The sequence below is a fragment of the Pan paniscus genome, chromosome 11 (genome assembly GCF_029289425.2).
Source record: "Pan paniscus chromosome 11, NHGRI_mPanPan1-v2.0_pri, whole genome shotgun sequence".
Taxonomy (NCBI): domain Eukaryota; kingdom Metazoa; phylum Chordata; class Mammalia; order Primates; family Hominidae; genus Pan; species Pan paniscus.
Window position 1 is genome coordinate 39,000,204 of NC_073260.2, and position 22,108 is coordinate 39,022,311.

Below are 22,108 nucleotides of genomic sequence, written 5' to 3' on the forward strand. Positions count from 1 at the left end.
ATGGATCATAATTATAGTAAAAACTAATTCACTGTTTATCTTCAATTCAAATTCCACTTGGTATTCTTTATTCATACTTGCTAAATCTGGCCACTATGTTCTTTCATGTATTTTTAATTTTAAAAAACAGTCCAACATCTCATTCTAGCAATTTACCTACAGAAATAAAGAGAGGAACCACATTACTGGGACAAATACAGTCACTGCAAATATCAGAAGAATTCTAGAACATATTAATATATTAATTTTTACCCCCAAAAAACTGAAAATATTTTTAGACAGCAAAAATAGCTTCATTATGCTTTTGATTGCATAATATATCTCTGGAAAGATGAAAAAGAATCAGATAACACCTATTTCCTCCAGGAAAGAAAATGTGGTGGCCAGAGAAAAGAGGTGGGAGGAAGGCTGGTCATTGCCTATTCCACTGTGCACAATTTGAATTTGGAACCATGCAAAAGTATTGCTTAGTTAAGTTAAAATCATGTAAAAGATACAAAATAAACATTTAACACCAGCACAATATGCTGGGAAACAAAATGAAAGGATTTCTGGTCTCGGTGCTGTAGGTCACATAGCCACTCTTTCCTGGACTGAGTCTTCCTAAGAAAGGGGATGGGAAGTAAGGCTGGCCTACTGGTGTGGACAGATTCCAGCAACATACATGACCTGGGGGCACAAGGACTGCTTCCTAAACAATGATGAGCACACAGCCACCTAATAGCCTGGATCAGCTGAGGCCATTCTGATTTCAAACACTCAGTCCCCTTGCCTTCCTAAGAACCCCTGTGTTTCTCAGACTGAAAACGTGTTCTGAATTTTGTTAAGTAAGTGTGGCCCCTGTTGAAATTCATCAAGAGTGGGAAAGAGCCAAAGTGGGAAGAAGCATGGGTTGATTGGCACAAAAGTAGGTCTGTTGATAAAGAATGGAAGTAAAGGGGACATCAGGTAGAAGCTTTTGCTGTGAGTCAGAAGGACAATTTAAAAGTTGCCTAAAGAGGCGCACACTGTCTGTGTTGCTGCCGTCCAGTTGGAAGGGAACCTCAGGTTCTTGCCTACTGGCCAGAGCCCTTCACAGAATGTCCCCCACCCCCGCCAAGCCCGGCTGCCCACTGCCCCTCCCCCTCTGCAGAATGTCTGGGGTCCTGTGTTCCAAACCTGTTTATATGCAAATTATCCCTGCTCCACTTGGACTCAGGAGGATCAGCTGAGTCAGGTCACTCTCTGGGTCCTGCCCTTGACTTTTTTCATTGCGGAAGCTGCCAGACAGTGGTGGTCAGTGCCCAGCCTGAGGGGATGGCTTCAAATGGAGGTGAGCCTGTAGGGATGGGGCATTATCCGAGTCTGCCTTGCCTCAACTCCTTGGGAATTCAAATTTGAACTGTCCCTGGGGACAGCTTATAGGGCTGATGTTGAGGGAGGGAGCACTGGATGTCCCCAAGGACATCACACCTGGGGATGGCCATGGCACCCTGAGTCTGTGGTTAGGGAGGAGGGCTCCATAGAGGCGGACCAAGATGCCTGGGGGAATACACCGTGTAGTGGAAAGGATGGAGAGGATGAGTTGATCCTTTCTAGAGGGGGACAGGTCACGTCATTGTGTTTGTAGGGAGTGGTGGGATCGTGTTGTGCTGGTGGCCCAGGGAGAATGATGGGCAAGCCTGAGCCCTGTGCCATGTCTTCAGGCACCTGGAAGGTGCCCTTCCATAGTGTTTAGAGGGATTTGGACTGGAGTTTTCTAGTTCTTAGAGAGGAGTGGGGAGAAGTGGTCTCAGCCAGAAAACTGTTGGGTGGGTTGGCTGTGACAGAGCATGTAGTGACAGCCTCTGGGTGGTCAAGGCTGGGGGCCACTGTAACTGCCACAGCCCAGAGCCTCTCAGCTTCCTCCCCAGAGATGGCTTCTCCGTCAGTTCAGGTAGCTGTTGGCTTTGATTTAACAGGGGTGGGGGCAGAATGGGGAAGTTCAGGCAACACAGGGCCTGGGTTTCCTGAGCTGTTCTGAATTGTTTGCCCTTTGGTGGAAGCTCAGGTCTTCAGACCCACTTCCTCTCGTCAGCTAGCTCATGGCCCGTCCTCTGTACTTTGTGTTACTGTGGAGGTGAAGAATTTGCTCCTGTTCCATTTATACTACCTCATGAACGGGCGACAGGTGTGGATTCTTGCTGGTTCTCAGTGGAAGGGTCTGAAAAGGCTGGTTTCCTTTTCAGTAGAGGAAGGAGAGTAGCGCACAAATAGGAAGACAGTCCTATTATTATTATTATTCAAATGAGGATGTGTGTCCTGACTGATGAGGTGCATGTGCTGTATCCCTTATTCCCCTTGACTAGAGACTGCATGAGGTCCTAGTGAACAGGGATGAGTTCCAGACAACTTTGCCTCACCTGGCCTGTGGCCCAAGAACCCCTGGTTCTTCGTTGGTCCCTACGTTCAGTTACTGGGAGCTCAAAGGAGAAGGACCAGAGATGGGCTCCCTGTCCCACTATTTAGTGTAACATGACTAGCAGCTGTGAAAATCCCTGGCCGGGCGCGGTGGCTCACGCCTGTAATCCCAGCACTTTGGGAGACCAAGACATGTGGATCACGAGGTCAGGAGTTCAAGACCAGCCTGACCAATATGGTGAAACCCCGTCTCTACTAAAAATACAAAAATTAGCTGGGCATGGTGGCGGGCGCCTGTAATCCCAGCTACTCAGGAGGCTGAGGCAGAAGTGCTTGAACCTGGGAGGCAGAGGTTGCAGTGAGCTGAGATCGCACCACTGCACTCCAGCCTGGGTGACAGAGCGAGACTCCGTCTCAAAAAAAAAAACAAGAAAGAAAAAAAAGAAAATCCCTAGACACCTCCCCTGATAGCCCTGCTGCTCACCATTTGCTGGCTGTGTTCTAGTCATGTGCAGCTGTTGCTGGCTACACAATGACAATATCTCAGGGGACTCCACCACTGCTTCTCAGATCTGCTCCCTGGGAACTGAGCTTCCTGAGTGGCAGCTGGGACCACTGAGCACTGAGGAATGGGTGGCCTGAATCTGACCCCTATTTAACACTTGTGTGGGTGGTGCCAGGACAATCACTTGCATGCTGGGCATGATATGTTATGGGTTATCTTCAGGGTTCCTAGGGCGCTGGCTTGGGCAAGTTTCCATCCAGTGCTTTTTTTTTTTTTTTTTTTTTTTTTTTTGAGACGGAGTCTCGCTCTGTCACCCGGGCTGGAATGAAGTGGCACGATCTCGGCTCACTGCAGCCTCTGCCTCCTCGGTTCAAGCAATTCTCCTGTCTCAGCCTCCTGAGTAGCTGGGATTACAGGCACGCACCATCAGCTAATTTTTGTATTTTAGTAGAGACGGGGTTTCACCACGTTGGCCAGACTGGTCTTCAACTCCTGACCTCAGGTGATCCACCCGCCTGGGACTCCCAAAGTGCTGGGATGACAGGCATGAACCAGCACGCCCGGCCTATCCAGTGGTTTTCTTTTGTTGTGTTGAGCTAGGAAAGAAAGGGGTTTACAAGAGCTTCAGGGAAAGGAAGACTGAAGAGGAGATGGGGCCATAATATTCGGAAACTTCTGGTTTCCTGTCGGCCTTCTGAATGCCGAGCACTGCCCTGGGGTAGGCCCCTCACCTGCTGCTGAGCACACTGAGAGCCACCAAGCCACCGAGAGACTCATCCCTGACCCATGGCTTGGGAGATGCCTGTGAGGCTGGTGCAGTCTGCCAGGGACACCCGAGGGAGACCCTCAGAGACAGCAAAGGCTTGGCTGTTTCTTCTTGGCAGACAAGGGTCAGGGAGTCTTGGTGACTGGCGCCAGGCTCTCTAGTGGAGCGACTCTGCCGTGGAGGAACAGAGCATCTGATGCACACTCAGGGACACTTGCAAGCTGCAGAGTTTCCCTGTCACATGCCCTCAGCTGTTGGGACTCCCCTGATTCCCCAGTGACTAGTGTGGACCTGGAGACCCCAGCTCATTCACCTCTTTCCTTTGTCTCCACAGCATACCCAGTGCTGGGACCCGGCGTGACCGTGAACCCTGGCACCTCCCTGTCTGTGTTCACGGCTCTGCCCTTTGCCACACCCGCTCCCGGCCCAGCACACAGGCTGCCCCTCGTGACTGCAGTGGTTCCTCCAGCCGGCCCTCTGGTGCCCTCTGCCTTCCCCAGCACCCCTCTAGTGGCAGGACAGGATGGCCGCGGCCCGAGTGGGGCCGGGGCTTCCAACGTCTTTGTCCAGATGAGGACAGAAGTGGGGCCTGTGAAGCCCCCTCAGGCACAGACCTTGATCCTAACTCAGGCCCCCCTCGTCTGGCAGGCTCCAGGCACCCTCTGTGGAGGTGTCATGTGTCCACCTCCCCTACTCCTGGCAGCTGCTCCTGGGGTGCCCGTTACATCTGCCCAGGTGGTTGGGGGCACCCAGGCCTGTGAGGGAGGCTGGTCCCATGGCCTTCCTCTTCCACCACCACCACCGGCTGCCCAGGTGGCCCCCATCGTGTCCCCAGGGAACGCTGGGCCATGGCCACAAGGGGCTCATGGAGAGGGCAGCCTGGCTCCCTCCCAGGCCAAGGCCCCGCCGGACGACTCCTGTAAACCCAAGAGTGTCTATGAGAACTTCCGACTCTGGCAGCACTACAAGCCCCTGGCCCGGAGGCACCTTCCCCAGAGTCCTGACACTGAAGCGCTTTCCTGCTTCCTCATGTGAGTGTCCTCGGGGCGCCAGAGCTTGTCCTGCAGCTCACTCATAAAGAGGCTGCTGGATGGACAGGAGGTCACACTGTTCAGGGGAGCTTGCAGGGTGCTTGTGAGGGTGATGGGTTGTGCTATGGGAAGGTACATTTTCAGCAACATTAATCTGGCTGCGGCTCAGGACAGACTGTCAGGGGCCTCATGTCAACTGCCTGTCACTGTCCCGTGAGTCCAGCCAATCCTTAATTTTTTTTTTTTTTTTTGAGATGGACTTTCACTCTTGTTGCCCAGGCTGGAGTGCAATGGCGCGATCTCAGCTCATCACAACCTCCGCCTTCCGGGTTCAAGTGATTCTGCTGCCTCAGCTTCCTGAGTAGTTGGGATTACAGGCATGTGCCACCATGCCAGGCTAATTTTGTATTCGTAGAGATGGGGTTTCTCCATGTTGGTCAGGCTGGTCTTGAACTCCCGACCTCAGGTGATCTGCCCGCCTCAGCCTCTCAAAGTGCTGAGATTACAGGCATGAGCCATCATGCCCTGCCCCAATACTTACTTTCTTTTCTTTTTTTTTTTTTTTTTTTTGAGATGGAGTCTCACTCTGTCGCCCAGGGTGGAGAGCAGTGGCGCGATCTCGGCTCACTGCAAGCTCTACCTCCCAGGTTCACGTCATTCTCCTGCCTCAGGCTCCCGAGTAGCTGGGACTACAGGTGCCCGCCACCATGCCCGGCTAATTTTTTTGTATTTTTAGTAGAGACGGGGTTTCACCATGTTAGCCAGGATGCTCTCAATCTCCTGCCCTGGTGATTCGTCCCGCCTCGGCCTCCCAAAGTGCTGCGATTGCAGGCATGAGCCACCGTGCCCGGCTTTTACTTTCAATAATTTTCACAACCATGTTTACAGAAGACCCAGGTCAGAGAGGGTTCTTGGTGTGACGTGAGCCACGGTTTGGGTTTAGGTCTTTTTTGTTTGTTTGTTTGAGATGGAGTCTCGCACTGTCACCCAGGCTGGAGTGCAATGGTGCGATCTTGGCTCACCGCAACCTCTGCCTCCTGGGTTCAAGCGATTCTCCTGCCTCAGCCTCCCAAGTACCTGGGATTACAGGCGCCCGCCACCATGCCCGGCTAATTTTTTTGTATTTTTTAGTAGAGACGGGGTTTCACTATGTTAAGCAGGCTGGTCTTGAACTCCTGGCCTTGTGATCCACCCGCCTCAGCCTCCCAAAGTGCTGGGATTGCAGACGTGAGCCACCGCACCCACCCTGGGTTTAGGTCTTTGAGTGTACACCCCAGTGCCTTCCCTCGAACTGAGTGTCAATGGCCAGGGGCACATCACATGGGGCTGGGGGGAGGAGCTGCAGGGCCCAGCAGAAACCTGGCACACACCCATACTCTTCTGCTGCGGTCGTTAGCACAGCGGTGGTGGAGCCTGCACAGGGGGATGGTCTTGGGACCCGCACTAGGGTCGATGCTGGGCAGGTATTTGCATCTTCACCGTCAATCCCCCCTAGAAAAAAGGACAATGGTGCTTCATTCAGAGGATGGCAAAGAGATGACTTGAGCTCACATATGACATACGTAGCACAGTGCCTGGCACATACTATGACACATTACATGACAGCAATTATGATTACTGTCCCCATTACTACCATTATCAGGACTAGGCCATCTAGGAGAGTGCTCCCCAAAGCCATGGGCTCCAGTGATAGCTCTGAGTGCACCACGAGCCCAGCAGCCCAGAGCCGTGGACTGTGGTGACTGTGAGGCAGCAACATCAGCATCTGGGAGAGTTTGTGGTTTCATTCCCAGTCCCTGCCTCTCTCCACCCCGCGGCACCTCTGTGACCCTGTGTTTCCCGCTGATGAGCAAACAGGAGCTTGAGCATATCCACCGTGCAACACACTGGCCGTTCCCCTAGGGGAGTCCCCTGCCTGGGGTGTAGGTGAAGGCGGCCCCATCTTCCTCCCCAACAGTCTCGCTGCCCCCACACCCTGGAACTGGTTGCATCCCCCCTTGGAGTGGAGTCCCGGTGCACTGGGGACCCTGATTCTTGGAGTGTAGCCGCCCCGGGCTCACAGGCCTTTGCCTTGGCTCCTGTGGGAATGTGGGAAGCTGTGCCTGGCTGCTTGCAGTGGCTTGGACACCGCTCTGCTTTGGTTCTGGACGTGTGCTCCTGCTCCTCAAGCTCCAGGACCCTGAGGCTGTGTCCCCAGGGGCTGCCTTGCTCCAGAGTCCCCAGGAAGCTGGTTAAATGCTCAGTCCTGTGGCCCAGGAACCTGCACTTTAACCCTCGCTCCCAGGTCATTCTGTGTGCATGGTGTCTCAGTCAGCTCAGGCTCTGCCGTAACGAATCCCATAGACTGGGTGCTTTATCAAGACACATTCATATCTCCCAGTTCCAGAGGCCAGAAGTCCCAGATCAAGGTGACAGCGGATTGGGTGTCTGGTCAGGGCCCTCTTCCTGGCTGGAGAGAGCTGCCTCTGGCTGTGTGCTCTTGTGGCTGAGAGCAAGAGCCCTGGTGTCTCCTCCTGCCCTTATCAGAGCTCGGATTCCATGACTGGGACCCACGCTCATGACCTGCTCTAACCCCGATTGCCTCCAAATACTGACACACTGGCACTGAGGGCTTCAGCACAGGAATGTTGGGGACACACATGTTCCACCCATAGCACTGAGTTCACTTGTCAACATCATAACACCGAGGACTTGAGGGGCAGTCGGAGAGGCCACTCAGTGGCTTCTGTTGATGTTGGATCTTGGGGGTGTGTCCTGGAGGCTGAGGAGCCCACATGGGGGAGAACAGGACAGGGACAGATGGCAGGACAGGTGTGGGGAGGACAGGAGCCAGGTGTTGGGACCAGGTGGGCTCGGGATGGAGGGTGGGCTTACAGACTGGGACTGACTGCACTGGTTTACAGCCCAGTTCTCCGATCCCTGGCCCGGCGGAAGCCCACCATGACGCTGGAGGAGGGACTGTGGCGGGCCATGCGGGAATGGCAGCACACGAGCAACTTTGACCGGAAGATCTTCTACGAGATGGCGGAAAAGTGAGTCTGGGGTCCTGGGGGCAGGGCCCGTGTGGCGGGGTGAGAGTGAATGACAGAGGCCCGGTGGCCGTGGTGGCTTCTCAGCGTGGAGCATGAGGAGGGTGTGGACAAACACAGGATGCCCTGGGCCCCTGGCTCCCTCAGGAAGCTGCTCCTGCCACCTAGAGTGCTCTGGGGTCTCTGTCCCGCCCTCTTGGGAAGCACCCCCTGCCTGGCCTGGGGCCAACCGCTGCCTTGACACTGAGGGTCATGGCGGGAGCAGCCAGCATCGCAGCCCAAAGGGGGTCTCCTCCAGCTGTGGGGATGGGGAGAAGGGGCGCTAGTGACTAAAGACAGAGTGGGGGGCAGGCTTCTCACAGCAGTGGCCAGAAGTCGGTTTTCTCCCATCCCAGCCTGGCCAGGGAGTTGGGTCAGGGGAGACCTGTACCTGGGACACCATGAGACCCCTCTCTGGCCTGACTGCCTTTGCTCCTGGGCAGAACCGTCCGTGAAGACAGACAGACAGCAGCCTCAGGGGAAACGGGCCCTGTCCTCTGGGCTCAGCTTTTGCTTCCTCCTGACCAGGGGTCTCCTGGGCCTCGTGTCCCTGGGTTATCCTTCAGGGGCCCACAGTCCCAGCCTCAGGACTCCTGCATCTGGGCATCATCCCTGACGCCTTCTGCCATCAACCCCACCCCCGGCCAGCTGATACCTGGAGGAGGGGTTCCCAGGACCCTCCTGGACCTTGTGGCCCTGACTTGAGTCAGGAAGCCCCATTGATGCCATGGGCTCTGCAGGGGCCCGGTGAGGGAGGGTGAGCCCAGAACTCTGGGAGCAGCTCCCTCCTGGGACTGGGGGATGGGTCCCAGTGAGGGCCTGGACAGCCTGCTGGAGGCACTCCCTCCCATCCCTGCCCTCGGCTGCTGCCTGGTCCTGGGGGGAGGGGGCCTGGACCCTCTCAGCACAGCCTGGGCCTCCTTCACCCCCAGGTTCCTGGAGTTTGAGGCTGAGGAGGAGATGCAGATTCAGAAATCGCAGTGGATGAAGGGGCCCCAGGGCCTGCCTCCTCCAGCCCCGCCGAGGCTTGAACCTCGAGGACCCCCTGCCCCTGAGGTGGTCAAGCAGCCAGGTACAGCTTCCCACATTCCCACAGGAGCCATGGCAAAGGCCAAAGGGGCCAAGGGAGGCCACTGTCCCCACACCCCATGCTTCCCTTCAAGAGGGGGATTTGCTCCCTCCAACAGGACAGCTTCCAGGAGTGTATGTTGGGTATTGACCAGGTCAATACCTACTTCATGGGTGGCCCGTGATCACGAAGCAGGGTATTGATCGGTCAAGTTTCCTACTTACTCTCTCCCCTTGCCTGTCCAAAACTCCACATATGCTCTGCCCAGGAAGCAGGGATGAGCGGGGAGAGTACACGGCATATCGGTGGCTCCAAACTTCCTCCCAAGCGATGCTGTCTCAGATGTGCCCCTCCTGCGGCGTCTCCTCCGGGGCGCTGTGGTTCAGGTGGTCCTGACCCAGCTGGGACCCACTTCACATCCCCAAGCCCTGCCCTCCCCTGTGTGGTGCAGGCAGGAGGAGCGGCCCTCACCACACCCATCCTCCTCCCTCTCTGCCTCAGTGTACCTTCCCAGCAAGGATGGCCCCAAGGCCCCGACTGCCTGCCTGCCACCACCCAGGCCCCAGAGGCCAGCGGAGACCAAGGCCCACCTGCCACCACCCAGGCCCCAGAGGCCAGCGGAGACCAAGACCCACCTGCCACCACCCAGGCCCCAGAGGCCAGCGGAGACCAAGGCCCACCTGCCACCACCCAGGCCCCAGAGGCCAGCGGAGACCAAGGTCCCTGAGGAGATCCCCCCTGAAGTGGTGCAGGAGTATGTGGACATCATGGAGGAGCTGCTGGGGTCTCACCCTGGGGACACAGGGGAGCCTGAGGGACAACGGGAAAAGGGCAAAGTGGAGCAGCCGCAGGAAGAGGACGGGATGACCTCAGACCCGGGCCTCCTGAGCTACATTGACAAGCTGTGTTCCCAGGAAGACTTTGTCACCAAGGTGGGCTTGCCTGGAGTGCTGTGGTCTGTAGGATTCCAGGGGGTGGCATTTCCAGGTCCTTGGAATTAAGCTCTGTTCCTTAGCTACTCAGTAGTATGTGTATTTCCATGGATTTGAGTGTCTGTGTATGTGACTGTGTGTGTCTGTGTGTTGCTGTGTGTTTGTGTCTGTGATTTGTTACTGTGTCTTTGTGTGTCTGTGTGGGTGTGAGTGTGGAGTGTGTATGTTACCTGTGTCTGTCTTTTCCTGTGTTGTACATGGGTCTGTGTGTCTGTGTGTGGTTTGTGTGTCTCTGTCTGTATGTGTGTATGCTACGAGGTCTGTGGTCTGTGCGTGTAGCTGGTGGTCGCCATGATATGAAACAGCCCCAGGAGGGTGGGAATGGGGCCCTCCCCACTTTCTGCATCTCCTCCAGGTGTCCTTGGCTCCAGGTTACTCCCTCCCCAGGAAGTTCACACCTTCTTCCTTCTGTTTCCAGGTGGAGGCCGTCATTCACCCCCGATTCCTGGAAGAATTGCTTTCCCCAGATCCACAGATGGATTTCTTGGCCCTAAGCCAGGAGCTGGAGCAGGAGGAAGGACTCACCCTTGACCAGGTAGAGCAGCGGAGGGAGGGGAACCCAGGTACTCTAGGGGCAGGAGGGACCTGGCACACAAGGCCCACCCAATTGTCTAAGCCCACCCTGCTGGGGATGCTCAGCTTCTTGGGGAGCCACTCCGGGGTGGGAAGATGCAGGTTCAGAGGGAGTAGGATGGAGAGGAGCCAGGGAGGGGAGTCAGGATGCAAGCTGCAGTGAGGCCCAACGGGATGCCCGGCAGATCCACAACCTCTCTCTTTGACACGAAGCCCAGCTGCCTCAGGCTTCCCTGCCTCCCACCCAAGTGCCCTGGTCTCCACCATTCTGGGCCCTGCTCACACCTGGGGCAGCGCCAGTAAGTGCCCCCTTTCCTTCCGCAGCTAGTGGAGAAGCGCCTCCTGTCCTCGAAGGAGAAACGGTGTGGGAGGGCAGCCCCTCGACATGGCATGGCCTGGTTGGACTCAAGTCCTTCTAAGTTTGCAGCTGGCCAAGGAGCAGCGAGAGAGGTCCCTGACCCCCAACAAAGGGTCAGCGTGGAAACCTCCCCACCCCAGACGGCTGCCCAGGACCCTCAGGGACAGGGCAGAGTGTGCACTGGCATGGCCAGGTCCGAAGACCCTGCTGTGCTTTTGGGATGTCAGGATTCCCCCAGGCTGAAGGCTGTCCGGCCAACCTCTCCTCCCCAGGACCACAGACCCACCTGCCCCAGCCTGGGGACCAAGGACGCCTTGGGTCTCCCTGGAGAGTCTCCTGTCAAGGAGTCACACGGGCTGGCTAAGGGGTCAAGTGAGGAGACGGAACTCCCTGGCATGGTCTATGTCGTGGGTTCCCACCACAGGCTGAGGCCCTGGAGGCTGTCCCAGAGCCCTGTCCCTTCCTCGGGCCTTCTCAGCCCAGGAGGGCGAGGACCCCAGGGAGCTCTTCAGTCTCCATCTGCTCAGAAAAGAGGCCTCAGCCCAGCACCCTCTCCCGCCAGTAAGTCCAAGAAGCGACCTCTCTTTGGAAGCCCATCCCCTGCTGAAAAGACACCGCACCCAGGGCCTGGGCTCAGGGTCTCTGGGGAGCAATCCCTGGCTTGGGGGCTGGGTGGCCCCTCACAGTCTCAAAAGAGAAAGGGTGACCCCTTGGCCTCCAGGAGGAAGAAGAAGCGGCATTGTAGCCAGTAGGGGCCGCCACGGGGCAGACTCTCTGATGCCAGTCCCCAAAAGTGGGGCTCTGAAGTCTCGGACCCTCATGGCACCCGGTGCCCCAAAGCAAAGGCTGCTTCTCCTCCAGTGCTGATCTTGCTGGGCCTTAGCTTTGGAGGGTAGGGGAAGGAGGGGAGGGAGGGGAGGGAGAAGGTGGCTGAACGGGGAGGGCAGGAAGGGGGGAGGGTAGGGGAGGGAGAGGGTGGCTGAATGGGGAGGGCGAGAAGGGAGGGCCTGGGGGGTGGGAAGCAGTGCCTTGGGGGCCTTCTGTGTAAATGTGAATAAATGTAGTTGTTTTGGAAAATGCTCTCAGGGCTGCTGCCTCTGCCCTTGGCGCTGTGCTGCTCTGTGGAGGGTGTCTGTGAGGCCTCAGGGCTGAGGAACTGGGAGAGGCCAGGCACTGGGAACCCACAGGGGCTGGCCCCACTCTTTCCTCCTGGTATAGGGGGCCCCTTCAGATGCTCCGGGGACTGACAGATGCTGAGGAAGCCCTGATCCCTCCCACCACCCACTCACAAGGCCCCGCCTGCTTTAGGGAGGCTTCTCGGGGCCTCCCATCATTATCAGTATCCCTGGAAAATCCTGGGTTGGAGAGAGCTGGCTGGCTTTTGTTCTGCTCGGTGGGAGCTGAGGAGAAGGCAGCTGCCTGCAACATGGACATGGGGAGAGGCGGCCGCTCCTGCTTAACCCTCATCAGGAAGAGCACGGGCACTGGGCTGAGGGGAGACGTTGAGGTGACCGTCCACATGGGTGTGTTTGGGATATGACGAGGGGCGCAGAGCAGGGGAAGTCCCTCTGCCTGTTTCTAGGCAGGAGAGAGTCTTGTCCAACTGGTTGAAGCAGATGCTCCTTGCTGTGGCCACAAGGAATGGCTTCAGGGGCCCTCAGGGTCTTGCATGGAGCCCCCCCACAGCTATGATTCCCTTCCCATATGATGACTGAACTTGTGTGGAATTGATGTAGACACAGATTTACATTGGCATCTAAAACAGTTCCCTCCCAACACACCATCACCAACGGGAACAAGCATGACCAGCCTGCCAGGCGCAAGGTGGGTGTGTCTGCTGGTCCCAGGGCCAGGGGAAGCTGGGGCCCAGGCCGAGAGGGGCCGAGGCTCAGTCGCCCTTCTGCCAGGCACAGACCCCAAGGGCAGAGCAGGGGCTGCCTGGGATGTGGCACTGGCTGTCTGGGAAGTGCCCTGAGAGTCGGGGGCCAGGTGTTCACTGAAGGGAGACTTCTGGAGTCTATGAGTGAGATGAGGACTGCATCAGGAGAGGGACTGAGGCTGGGGAGGACACTCTGCTTTTTCCCAGGTTGTCCTGTCCTCCCCATCTCTGCTGAACTTCCCTCACCCCATGTAGCCGACCTCTGCCCCCCTTACCCCTAACCCACCTCTCAGAATCTCAGATCCCAGCATGGACAGGACCCAGCACCTGCCCTGGTTCCCTCCTGGCCAACACCTTCTTCTCCACAGTCTGAGTTCTGATTCCTCTCTGCCCCATCCCTTCTGCTCCATGTGGGCAGTGTCGGAGGCCTGCCACCCGCTTTCGCCTTTGGGAAGGAGGGTTTATCTCGGCAGGGCTTCCCCAGCTGAGGGCACAACAGGCCCTTGGGGAAAATGTGGGGAGTGAAGAGTCACTGGTGGGTGATGTGGGCAGCTCCTGTGACTCCTCTACATTCAGGGCCATCCTCAGGAGACAAGGTAACACCTCCCCTTTGCAGGGTTTAGGAATGTTAAGTGAGCCATGTTTGAAGGGAATGTGGTCCGTACTCTGGCGTGTGTGTGGGTGCTCAGCCAACTTCCTCACCTAAGTGTGAAAGTGATACCTTGGTTTAGTGACACCTCGGGGCTTCTGCTGGTTTACCCCACTAGCTGTTTCCTGCCCCACTGTCCCTGTCCTTGTTTTGGCTGAGCCATTTCCAAGAGGCAGAACCTATGCTTCCTTCACCTCTGTGTCCCGCCTGAGCCCTACAGCCTGCCCCTAAATAGGCACAGTGGGGCTGACTGGGGGGCTCTGATGGACTTAACATGTGTCCCCCCTGCCCAGTTCCTGTGGTGAAGCCCTAACTCCTAACATGATGGTATTTGGAGATGGGGCCTTTGGGAGTTACTCAGGGTTAGAAGAGAACATGAGGATGGGGCCCTTATGATGGGATTAGGGCCATGGTAAGAAGCAGAGATCCCAGCACTCTCTCTCTCTCCCTGACATGAGGACACAGTGAGAAGGCAGCCATCTGCAAGCCAGGAAGAGAGCCCTCACCAGAACCTCACCTTGCTGTGACCCTAACGTCGGACTTCCAGCCTCCAGACTGACAAATACATTTTGCTTCTTAATACGCACCACCCCTCGACCCACCAAGTCTAGGACACTTTGTCCTAGCAGCCCTATGTGACTAGGACAAGGTCCATCATCTCAGGAACTTCCTTCCTGACTGGTATCTGGAAACTGTATCAGAGCCATGGGAAAGAATGAAGAAAGGCTCGGCTCTTTACGACTCTCAGCACACCTCCACGCCAAGTGCAGTGTATCACACGTGAACCAGGACTGCTGTGGGACACAGTGCAAGGGAATCTGTAAACACCCATGACATCGTCATATTCACACTTGGGGAAGCCAAGCAGCTTGCTCACAGCAGGTGCTGGGGGTATGCTGAGGCTCTCGGTGGGTTTGGCCTCCCTGCTAACGCAGCCAGGTCACTCTCTGGGAGCCAGTGCAGTTGGGGCGGCCCCGGGCAGGTTTGCCTCCAGAAACCACTCCCTTCACCACTGGACGACAGATCCCTGAAGAAGCCATGGCCTCCTGAAAAACTCCATCTGACAATGTGAGCAAGGCCGGCCCCCGTTAGTAAACATGCAGTGCTTTCTGACAGCTACCAGGATGGACTTGCTCCAGGTGGCTGCCCTTTTGTAGCTGCACTTTGATTCTAACTTCAGCATCCCATGATGTCCTTCAGGTCTTGGTGCCCTGGGCAATGTTAGTGAGAGTCACCTGGTTTGGGGGATCTGGGCCAGGCTGCCCCCTCCTGGCCAATCGGCTGATACCCGGCCAGGGCTGCCAGAGTCATTGTCACTGAGTCCCTGACCATTACTGGGTGCAGACTCTCAACAGTGGCCCCCACCCTGGCACATTCCCTGTGAGGGAGCTGATACGCTGGGTTTTACTGAATTCTGAGTTATGATGTCATTGAGCATGCCTTTGTCTGCACACTTGTGCCCTTTGAGCTCATTTTAGGCAAATGTATCCAGACTAAGGTTGTATTTACCGATGGTTCATTTTCCGTCCTCATCTCAGTCCTCGGAAGGATGAATTCCACCTCTCATGCCATGGTCCTTCCTCAGAATTTCCTTTGTCTTAGTTCATTCCAAAGATCACGTTGTAGGGACGTTTATCATGTATACGGTATTTGCATAAACTGTATGAGCGATTAAAAGATATTCTCTAACATTAAACACAAACAACATAGAAATCTCACGGGTGATGATAGGATCACAAGAATCCTAATCAATGTAAGTGGATGGTTACTCAAGGTAAATCCCTTCAACCCCTTGCCCTTCATTAGAATAGACAGAAACTGACTGTATACAGGCTTTACTCCTTTATAATGTGCCAAAATAAAACCCCAAAGCACAAATCACACGAACCAAGTCATGCCACTGGGACCATCGTGTGTCATCTGAGCTAGCTGGGCCATGCCAACTCCTACTCCATCTTCTGCTTTTCCCTGCATTCCTCACGAATGGGAGCTTCTGTGTGAGCATTCATAAGACATCCTGCATTCACGTCCACTGATGTGTTTTCTTTTTTAAAAAACTATGCACATTTTATTAGGAATGTTTCAACCACATAGAAAACATATGATAGAAACCAATATAGACACCACATAGACGTGGGCCATGTTAACATTCTACCGTTTGCTCATTTTTTAAATAAAACCTTTATGAAGACATTCACATAGCATGCTTTCACTCATTGAAATTGTACAATTTGGGTTTTTCATAGAATTTGCAACCATCACCACATTAAATATATTTATAGAATTTGCAACCATCACTGCATTAAGTCTACTTATAGAATTTGCAAGCATCATCACTATAAACTTTAGAACATTTTTATCACCTCAAAAAGAAAACCCCTAGGCTGGGTGCAGTGGCTCATGCCTGTAATCCCAACACTTTGGGAGGCCGAGGTGAGTGAATAACTTGAGGTGAAGAGTTCGAGACCAGCCTGGCCAACATGGTGAAACCCCGCCTCTACTAAAAATACAAAAATCAGCTGGGCATGGTGGCACACATGTGATCCCAGCTACATGAGAGGCTGAAGCAGGAGAATCGCTTGAACCGGAGAGGCAGAGGTTGCAGTGAGCCGAGATTGTGCCGCTGCACTCCAGCCTGGGTGACAGAGTGAGACTCCATCTCAAAAAATGAAGAAGAAAAAAAAACCCTTGTCCTTTAGCTATCACCCCCCCTGCCCCCCACCGATCTACATCCTAGGCCTACATAACCACGAACTGACTTTCTATATAGCTTTACATGCTCTGGACTTGCATATGAATGGAATCATACAATATATGTCTTTCACACCTGTCTTATTTTACTTTAAATATTTCCAAGGTTCATCCATGTTTTTAGCATCTATCATTACATCAAACCTTTTTATTGCTGAATAATATTCCATTGGTGGATATCCTGAAACTTATTCATTCATCAGGTGATGAACATTTGGGTTGTTTTCACTTTTTGGCTAATGTGAATTATATATATATGTAATATATATATAATTACATATATATTATATATAATTATATATATTATATATAATATATTATATATGTTATATATTATATATATTATATATAAAATATATAAAATAAAGAAAAAGAAAAAATATATATTATATATAAAATAAAAAGAAAATATATATTTTATTTATATATACATATTTTTAAATCCTTTACAGGATATAATTTGCAGAAATAGTCTCCCATTCCATGGGTTGTCCTTTCTTTTTTTCTTTTTGAGACAGAGTCTTGCTCTGTTGCCCAGGCTGGAGTGCAGTGGTGCGATCTCGGCTCACTGCAAGCCCCACCTCCCAGGTTCACGCCATTCTCCTGCCTCAGTCTCTCGAGTAGCTGGGACTACAGGCGCGTGCCACCACACCTGGCTAATTTTTTTTTGTATTTTTAGTAGGGACAGGGTTTCACCATGTTAGCCAGGATGGTCTTGATCTCCTGACCTCGTGATCCACCTGTCTCAGCCTCCCAAAGTGCTGAGATTACAGGCGTGAGCCACTGTGCCCAGCCTCTTTTTTTTTTTGAGACAAGGTTTCACTCCTTTGCCCAGGCTGGAGTGCAGTGGCATGATCTCGGCTTACTGCAACCTCTGCCTTTGGTTTCAAGGATTCTCCTGCCTCAGCCTCCCCAGTAGCTGGGATTACAGGCATGTGTCACCACGCCCGGCTAATTTTTGTATTTTTAATAGAGACAGGGTTTTGCCATGTTGGCCAGGCTGGTCTCGAACTCCTGAAATCGTGATCCGCCTGCCTCGGCCTCCCAAAGTTCTGGGATTACAGGCCTGAGCCACCGCACCTGGCCATCATTTACTTTCTTGACAGTATTCTTTGAAGCACAAAACTTTTTTACTTTGGATGACGTCCAATTTATCTATGTGTTCTTTTGTTACTTGTGCTTTTGGTGTCATATTTAAGAAATCATGAACTAGTGTTAGGTCATGAAGATTTATTCCTATGCTGCTGCTTTTTAAAAAAATCATTTAAAACATTTTAAAGTATACAGTTTAGTAATGTTAAGTATGTTTACATCATTGTGAATATACTTAACACGTTAAGTATATTCTTACTTCTTAATCTTTAGAAATTTTTCATCTTCCAAAACTAAAGTTCTGTACATATTAAACACTAATCCCACCACCACCACTCCCACTCCCAGCTCTTGGCAACCACTACTGTGATTTTGACTACTTTAAATACTTCATATGAAAAAAAAAAATCTGTCTTTTTGTGATTGGCTTATTTCACTTAGCATAATGTTCTTGAGCTTCACCCATGTTCTATCTAGCATGTGACATGGTTTCCTTCTTTCTGAAGGCTGCTTAGTCTTTATATATATTTACACAAATACACATATATACACCATATTTTATCCTTTCATCCACCAAAGTCATTTGGATTGCTTTTATCTCTTGGCTATTGTGAATAATGCTGCAATAAACATGGGTGTGCAAATATCTTTTTGAGATCCTGCCTTTAATTCTTTAGGTTATATACTGAGAAGTAAGATTGTTGAATAGTATGGTAATTCTATTTTTCATTTTTAAACAACCTTCATACTATTTTTCATCACTGGGCACAGAGTCTCAAGAGTGGCCACCACCCTAGCACACCCCCTGTGAGGGACCTGATGAGCTGTTTTACTGAATTCTGAGTTATGATGTCATCAAGGATACTTTGTGCACACAACTGTGCCCTTTGAACTTATGTTAGGCAAATGTATTGAGACTAAGGCTGTCCTAATGCTGGTTCATTTCTCATCTTCATCCCAGTCCTCTGAAGGACCAATTCCATCTCTCCTGCCATAGTCCTTCCTTCTAATGTTCTTTGAAATGTATTACTTCATTCCAAAGATCACGACTAGGGACTTGTATTGGATGGATCTGTAGAAGTGTATTTGGGATTAAAAGACATTCTGTGACAGCAAATACAACAGACAAATGCCCAAGATGAATACAGGATCAGTAAGTTCCTAAAACCAATCCTAAAGGGATTGCTCATGGTAAATTTATCGTCTCTTCCAATCTGTTCATGTGAACATGTTCAAATACAGATTCGCTCATTAATGCACAGAAGGAGTCTTGAACGAGTTATGTTACAAGCCAGCTTATACCATGGGATCCTGCATGGGTCATTAGAACCAGCTAGGTGATACCAGGGCGTTCTCCATCCTTCTATCCCACTGCCCTTTAATGAACACTAATGCTGGCTTTGTTGGATCCCTGTGTGCTGGCCTAGAAAGTAATGAGCACTGAGGACTCAGAAAATTCCCACTATTTCTGTCTCTGTGAGCTTCTCCAGCGGCCTGAGGGCCATATTTTCAGGGTATTTTTTACTTGCCACTCTACAAGTGCAAAAGACTGACAACCACTACATAAAGTTAATATTTGAAAAGTTTGCTCCAATGATACTTGAACAACCTATACAATGTAACTAAACAAGTGTAATTGAATTTTAATCTAATGTGTCTATAGTATAAGCTTTAATTACATAAAAATGGGAAGGAAAGGAAAGTTCTCAAACATTTGGAAATTGAAGTGCATTCTTCTAAATAGCTCATGAGTTATAATCTTGGGGGAAATTAAAAATAATAAAGACCTAAATATAAATAAAACATATAAAACGTGGTAAGATACAGATAAAGCATTGTGAAGAGGGAAATAATCAGCGTTAGAAGCATATATTAGAAAAGAAGAAAAGTCTCACATCAATAATTTAAGCATTCACCTAAAGAAACCAGAAAAAGAGCAAAATAAAATCAGAGCATGCAGAGGACAGGAAATAATAGGTAAAAGACGAAATCAATAAAAGTGAAAAGAGAAAATCAATACAATTTAATTTTTTTTTTTTTTTTTTGAGATGGAGTCTCACCATGCCTAGGCTGGAGTGCAATGGTGTGATCTTGGCTCACTGCAACCTCCGCTTCCTGGGTTCAAGCCATTCTCCTGCCACAGGTAGCTGGGACTACAGGTGCACGCCACCACACCCGGCTAATTTTTGGATTTTTAGAAGAGATGAGGTTTCACCATGTTGGCCAGGCTGGTCTCAAACTTCTGACCTCAAGCGATCCGCCTGCTTTGGCCTCCCAGAGTGCTGGGATTACAGGCTTGAGCTACCGCACCTGGCTTAAAATTGTTTTTTAATACAATCAGTAAAATTCATAATCTTCTGATGCTAAAATAATAGAGTAGATTCAAGTTAAGAACGCCAGCAATGTGCGGTGGCTCACGCCTGTAATCCCAGCATTTTGGGAGGCCGAGGCGGGTGGATCACGAGGTCAGGAGATCAAAACCATCCTGGCTGACATGGTGAAACCCCGTTTCTACTAGAAATACAAAAAAATTAGCCGGACGTGGTAGTGGGCTCCTATAGTCCCAGCTACTCGGGAGGCTGAGGCAGGAGAATGGCATGAACCCAGGAGGCTGAGCTTGCAGTGAGCAGAGATCGCGCCACTGCACTCCAGCCTGGGCAACAGAGTGAGACTCCGTCTCAAAAAAAAAAAAACAAAAAACAAAAAAATGATGCCAGCAATGAAAGAGGAGATATAACCACAGATCCCGTAGTCATTTAAGAGATAATAAAATAACATACTAACAACTATATGCACACTCATATTAAAAAATATTAAAAACTAACATGGGCCTGGCACGGTGGCTCACGCCTGTAATCCCAGCACTTTGGGAGGCCGAGGTGGGTGGATCACTTGAGGTCGGGAGTTCGAGACCAGCCTGACCAACATGGAGAAACCGTCCCTACTAAAAATACAACATTAGCTGGGTGTGGTGGTGCATGCCTGTAATCCCAACTAATCGGGAGACTGAGGCAGGAGAATCGCTTGAACCCGGGAGGCGGAGGTTGCAGTGAGCTGAGATTGCGCCATTGCACTCCAGCCAGACTATGACTATAGTCCTAGCTACTTGGGAGGCTGAGGTGGGAAAATGGCTACAGCCCAGGAGGTAGAGGCTGCAGTGAGCCATGATTGTTCCACTGCTCTCCAGCCTTGGTAACAGAGCAAGACCCTACCCTGTCAAAAAAAAAAAAAAAAAAAAGTTATTTACATATCTTAAAATTATCTTCCTAAAACCTTTGTTCTTTTTTTTTTTTTTTTTTTTTTTGAAACAAACACTCTCTCTGTCACCCAGGCTGTAATGCAGTGGTGTGATCTCAGCTCACTGCAACCTCCGCCTCCTGGGGTCAAGCAATTCTCCTGCCTCAGCCTCCTGAGTAGCTGGGATTACAGGCATGTGCCACTACGTCTGGCTAATTTTTGTATTTTTAGTAGTGACAGAGTTTCACCGTGTTAGCCAGAATGGTCTCGATCTCCTGACCTTGTGATCCGCCGTCTTGGCCTCCCAAAGTGCTGGGATTACAGGTGTGAGCCACCGCGACCGGCCTTCTTCATTCTTTTCACGGTTATATTTGACTCCATCATGTGTTATTCAGTCCATTTCCTATGCTTGAATGTCCAAGCAACTTCCAATATTTTGCAACTATAAATAATGCTGACAAGTAATCATGTGCACCTGTAATTCGTATCACTGGAGGTGACTCTTTTTTCCTTCTTGAGATGGAGTTTCGCTGTTGTTGCCCAGGCTGGAGTGCAATGGCGTGATCTCGGCTCACCGCAGCCTCCGCCTCCTGGGTTCAGGACCTCAGCATCCCGAGTAGCTGGGATTACAGGCATGTGACACCACGCCCGGCTAATTTTGTATTTTTAGTAGTGATGGGGTTTCTCCATGTTCGTCAGGCTGGTCTTGAACTGCCGACCTCGCGTTGGCCTCCCAAAGTGCTGGGATTACAGGCATGAGCCATAGCTCCCGGCCCAGTTTCCCTTTGTTGCCCAGGCTGGAATGTAGTGGCATGATCTCAGCTCACTGCAACCTCTGCCTCCCAGGTTCAAGCAATTCTCGTACCTCAGCCTCCTGAGTAGCTGGGAATACAGGCAACCGCCACCACACCTGGCTCATTTTTTGTATTTTAGTAGAGACAGGGTTTCACTATGTTGCCCAGGCTGGTCTCGAACTCCTGAGCTCAGGCAATCCGCCCATCTGGGCCTGCCAAAGTGCTAGGATTACAGACGTGGGCCACTGCATGCGGCCTGGAGGTGACTCTTAAGGGATAAATTCTTATTTATCCCTGCGCTTGCTTGCTGTGTCAACAGGTATGTGTATATATAATTTAATTAAATACTGCCAACTTCCCTCTATAGGACTTAAAACATTTTGCATTCCCACCAACAATGTATGAAAATGCCTGTTTCTCCACAGTCTTATCCGTAGAGAGTACGGTTAAGCTTTTAAGTTTTTGACAATCTGATGGGTGAGAAATGGTATCTCAGTGTAGTTGTAATTTACGTTTCTCTTACCATGAGTGAAGTTGAACGAACATCTTTTCATATGTTTATACATCTTTTGGTAAAGAGTCTGTGCATGACTTTTGCCCACTTTTCTATAGGATTTCTAATCTTTTCCCATCAATTTTTAAAACATTTACAAAGTAAGGATTAACCCCTTTTTTTTTCTTTTTTTTTGGAGATGGAGTTTCACTCTTGTTGCCCAGGCTGGAGTGCAATGGCGCGACCTGAGCTCACTGCAACCTCCGCCTCCCTGGTTCAAGCAATTCTCCTGCCTTGGACTCCCGAGTAGCTGGGATTACAGATGTGGACCACCACATCTGGCTGATTTTCGTATTTTTTGTAGAGATAGGGTTTCACCATGTTTGTCAGGCAAGTCTCAAATTCCTGACCTCAGGTGATCCGCCCTCCTCAGCCTCCCAAAGTGCTGGGATTACAGGCGTGAGCCACCATG

The 22,108-nt window shown here is 51.5% G+C and overlaps 2 protein-coding genes across 3 annotated transcripts in view; one reads left to right on the forward strand and one right to left on the reverse strand.

The window, feature by feature from the left end:
• The window catches only part of LOC117981766 (major facilitator superfamily domain-containing 14C-like), a 132,052-nt gene that overhangs the window by 31,282 nt on the left and 78,662 nt on the right, over positions 1-22,108 (reverse strand). The window contains exon 6 of one of the 2 annotated variants that reach the window (XM_063593948.1): positions 5,521-6,172. The exons of the other annotated variant lie outside the window; for it this stretch is intronic. Coding sequence (XP_063450018.1) covers positions 6,163-6,172 — 10 coding nt within the window. The 3' untranslated portion in view covers positions 5,521-6,162. Of the gene's footprint in view, positions 1-5,520; positions 6,173-22,108 lie in introns of those variants that run through there. 2 annotated transcript variants of the gene reach the window in all.
• Positions 920-11,603, forward strand: LOC117981765 (NUT family member 2F-like). The gene is given in 8 exon segments (XM_055117812.2): positions 920-1,153; positions 1,155-1,312; positions 3,985-4,681; positions 7,585-7,713; positions 8,682-8,821; positions 9,320-9,750; positions 10,229-10,345; positions 10,708-11,603. Coding segments are annotated over 8 exon segments (2,685 nt in total). The 5' UTR covers positions 920-926; the 3' UTR covers positions 11,494-11,603.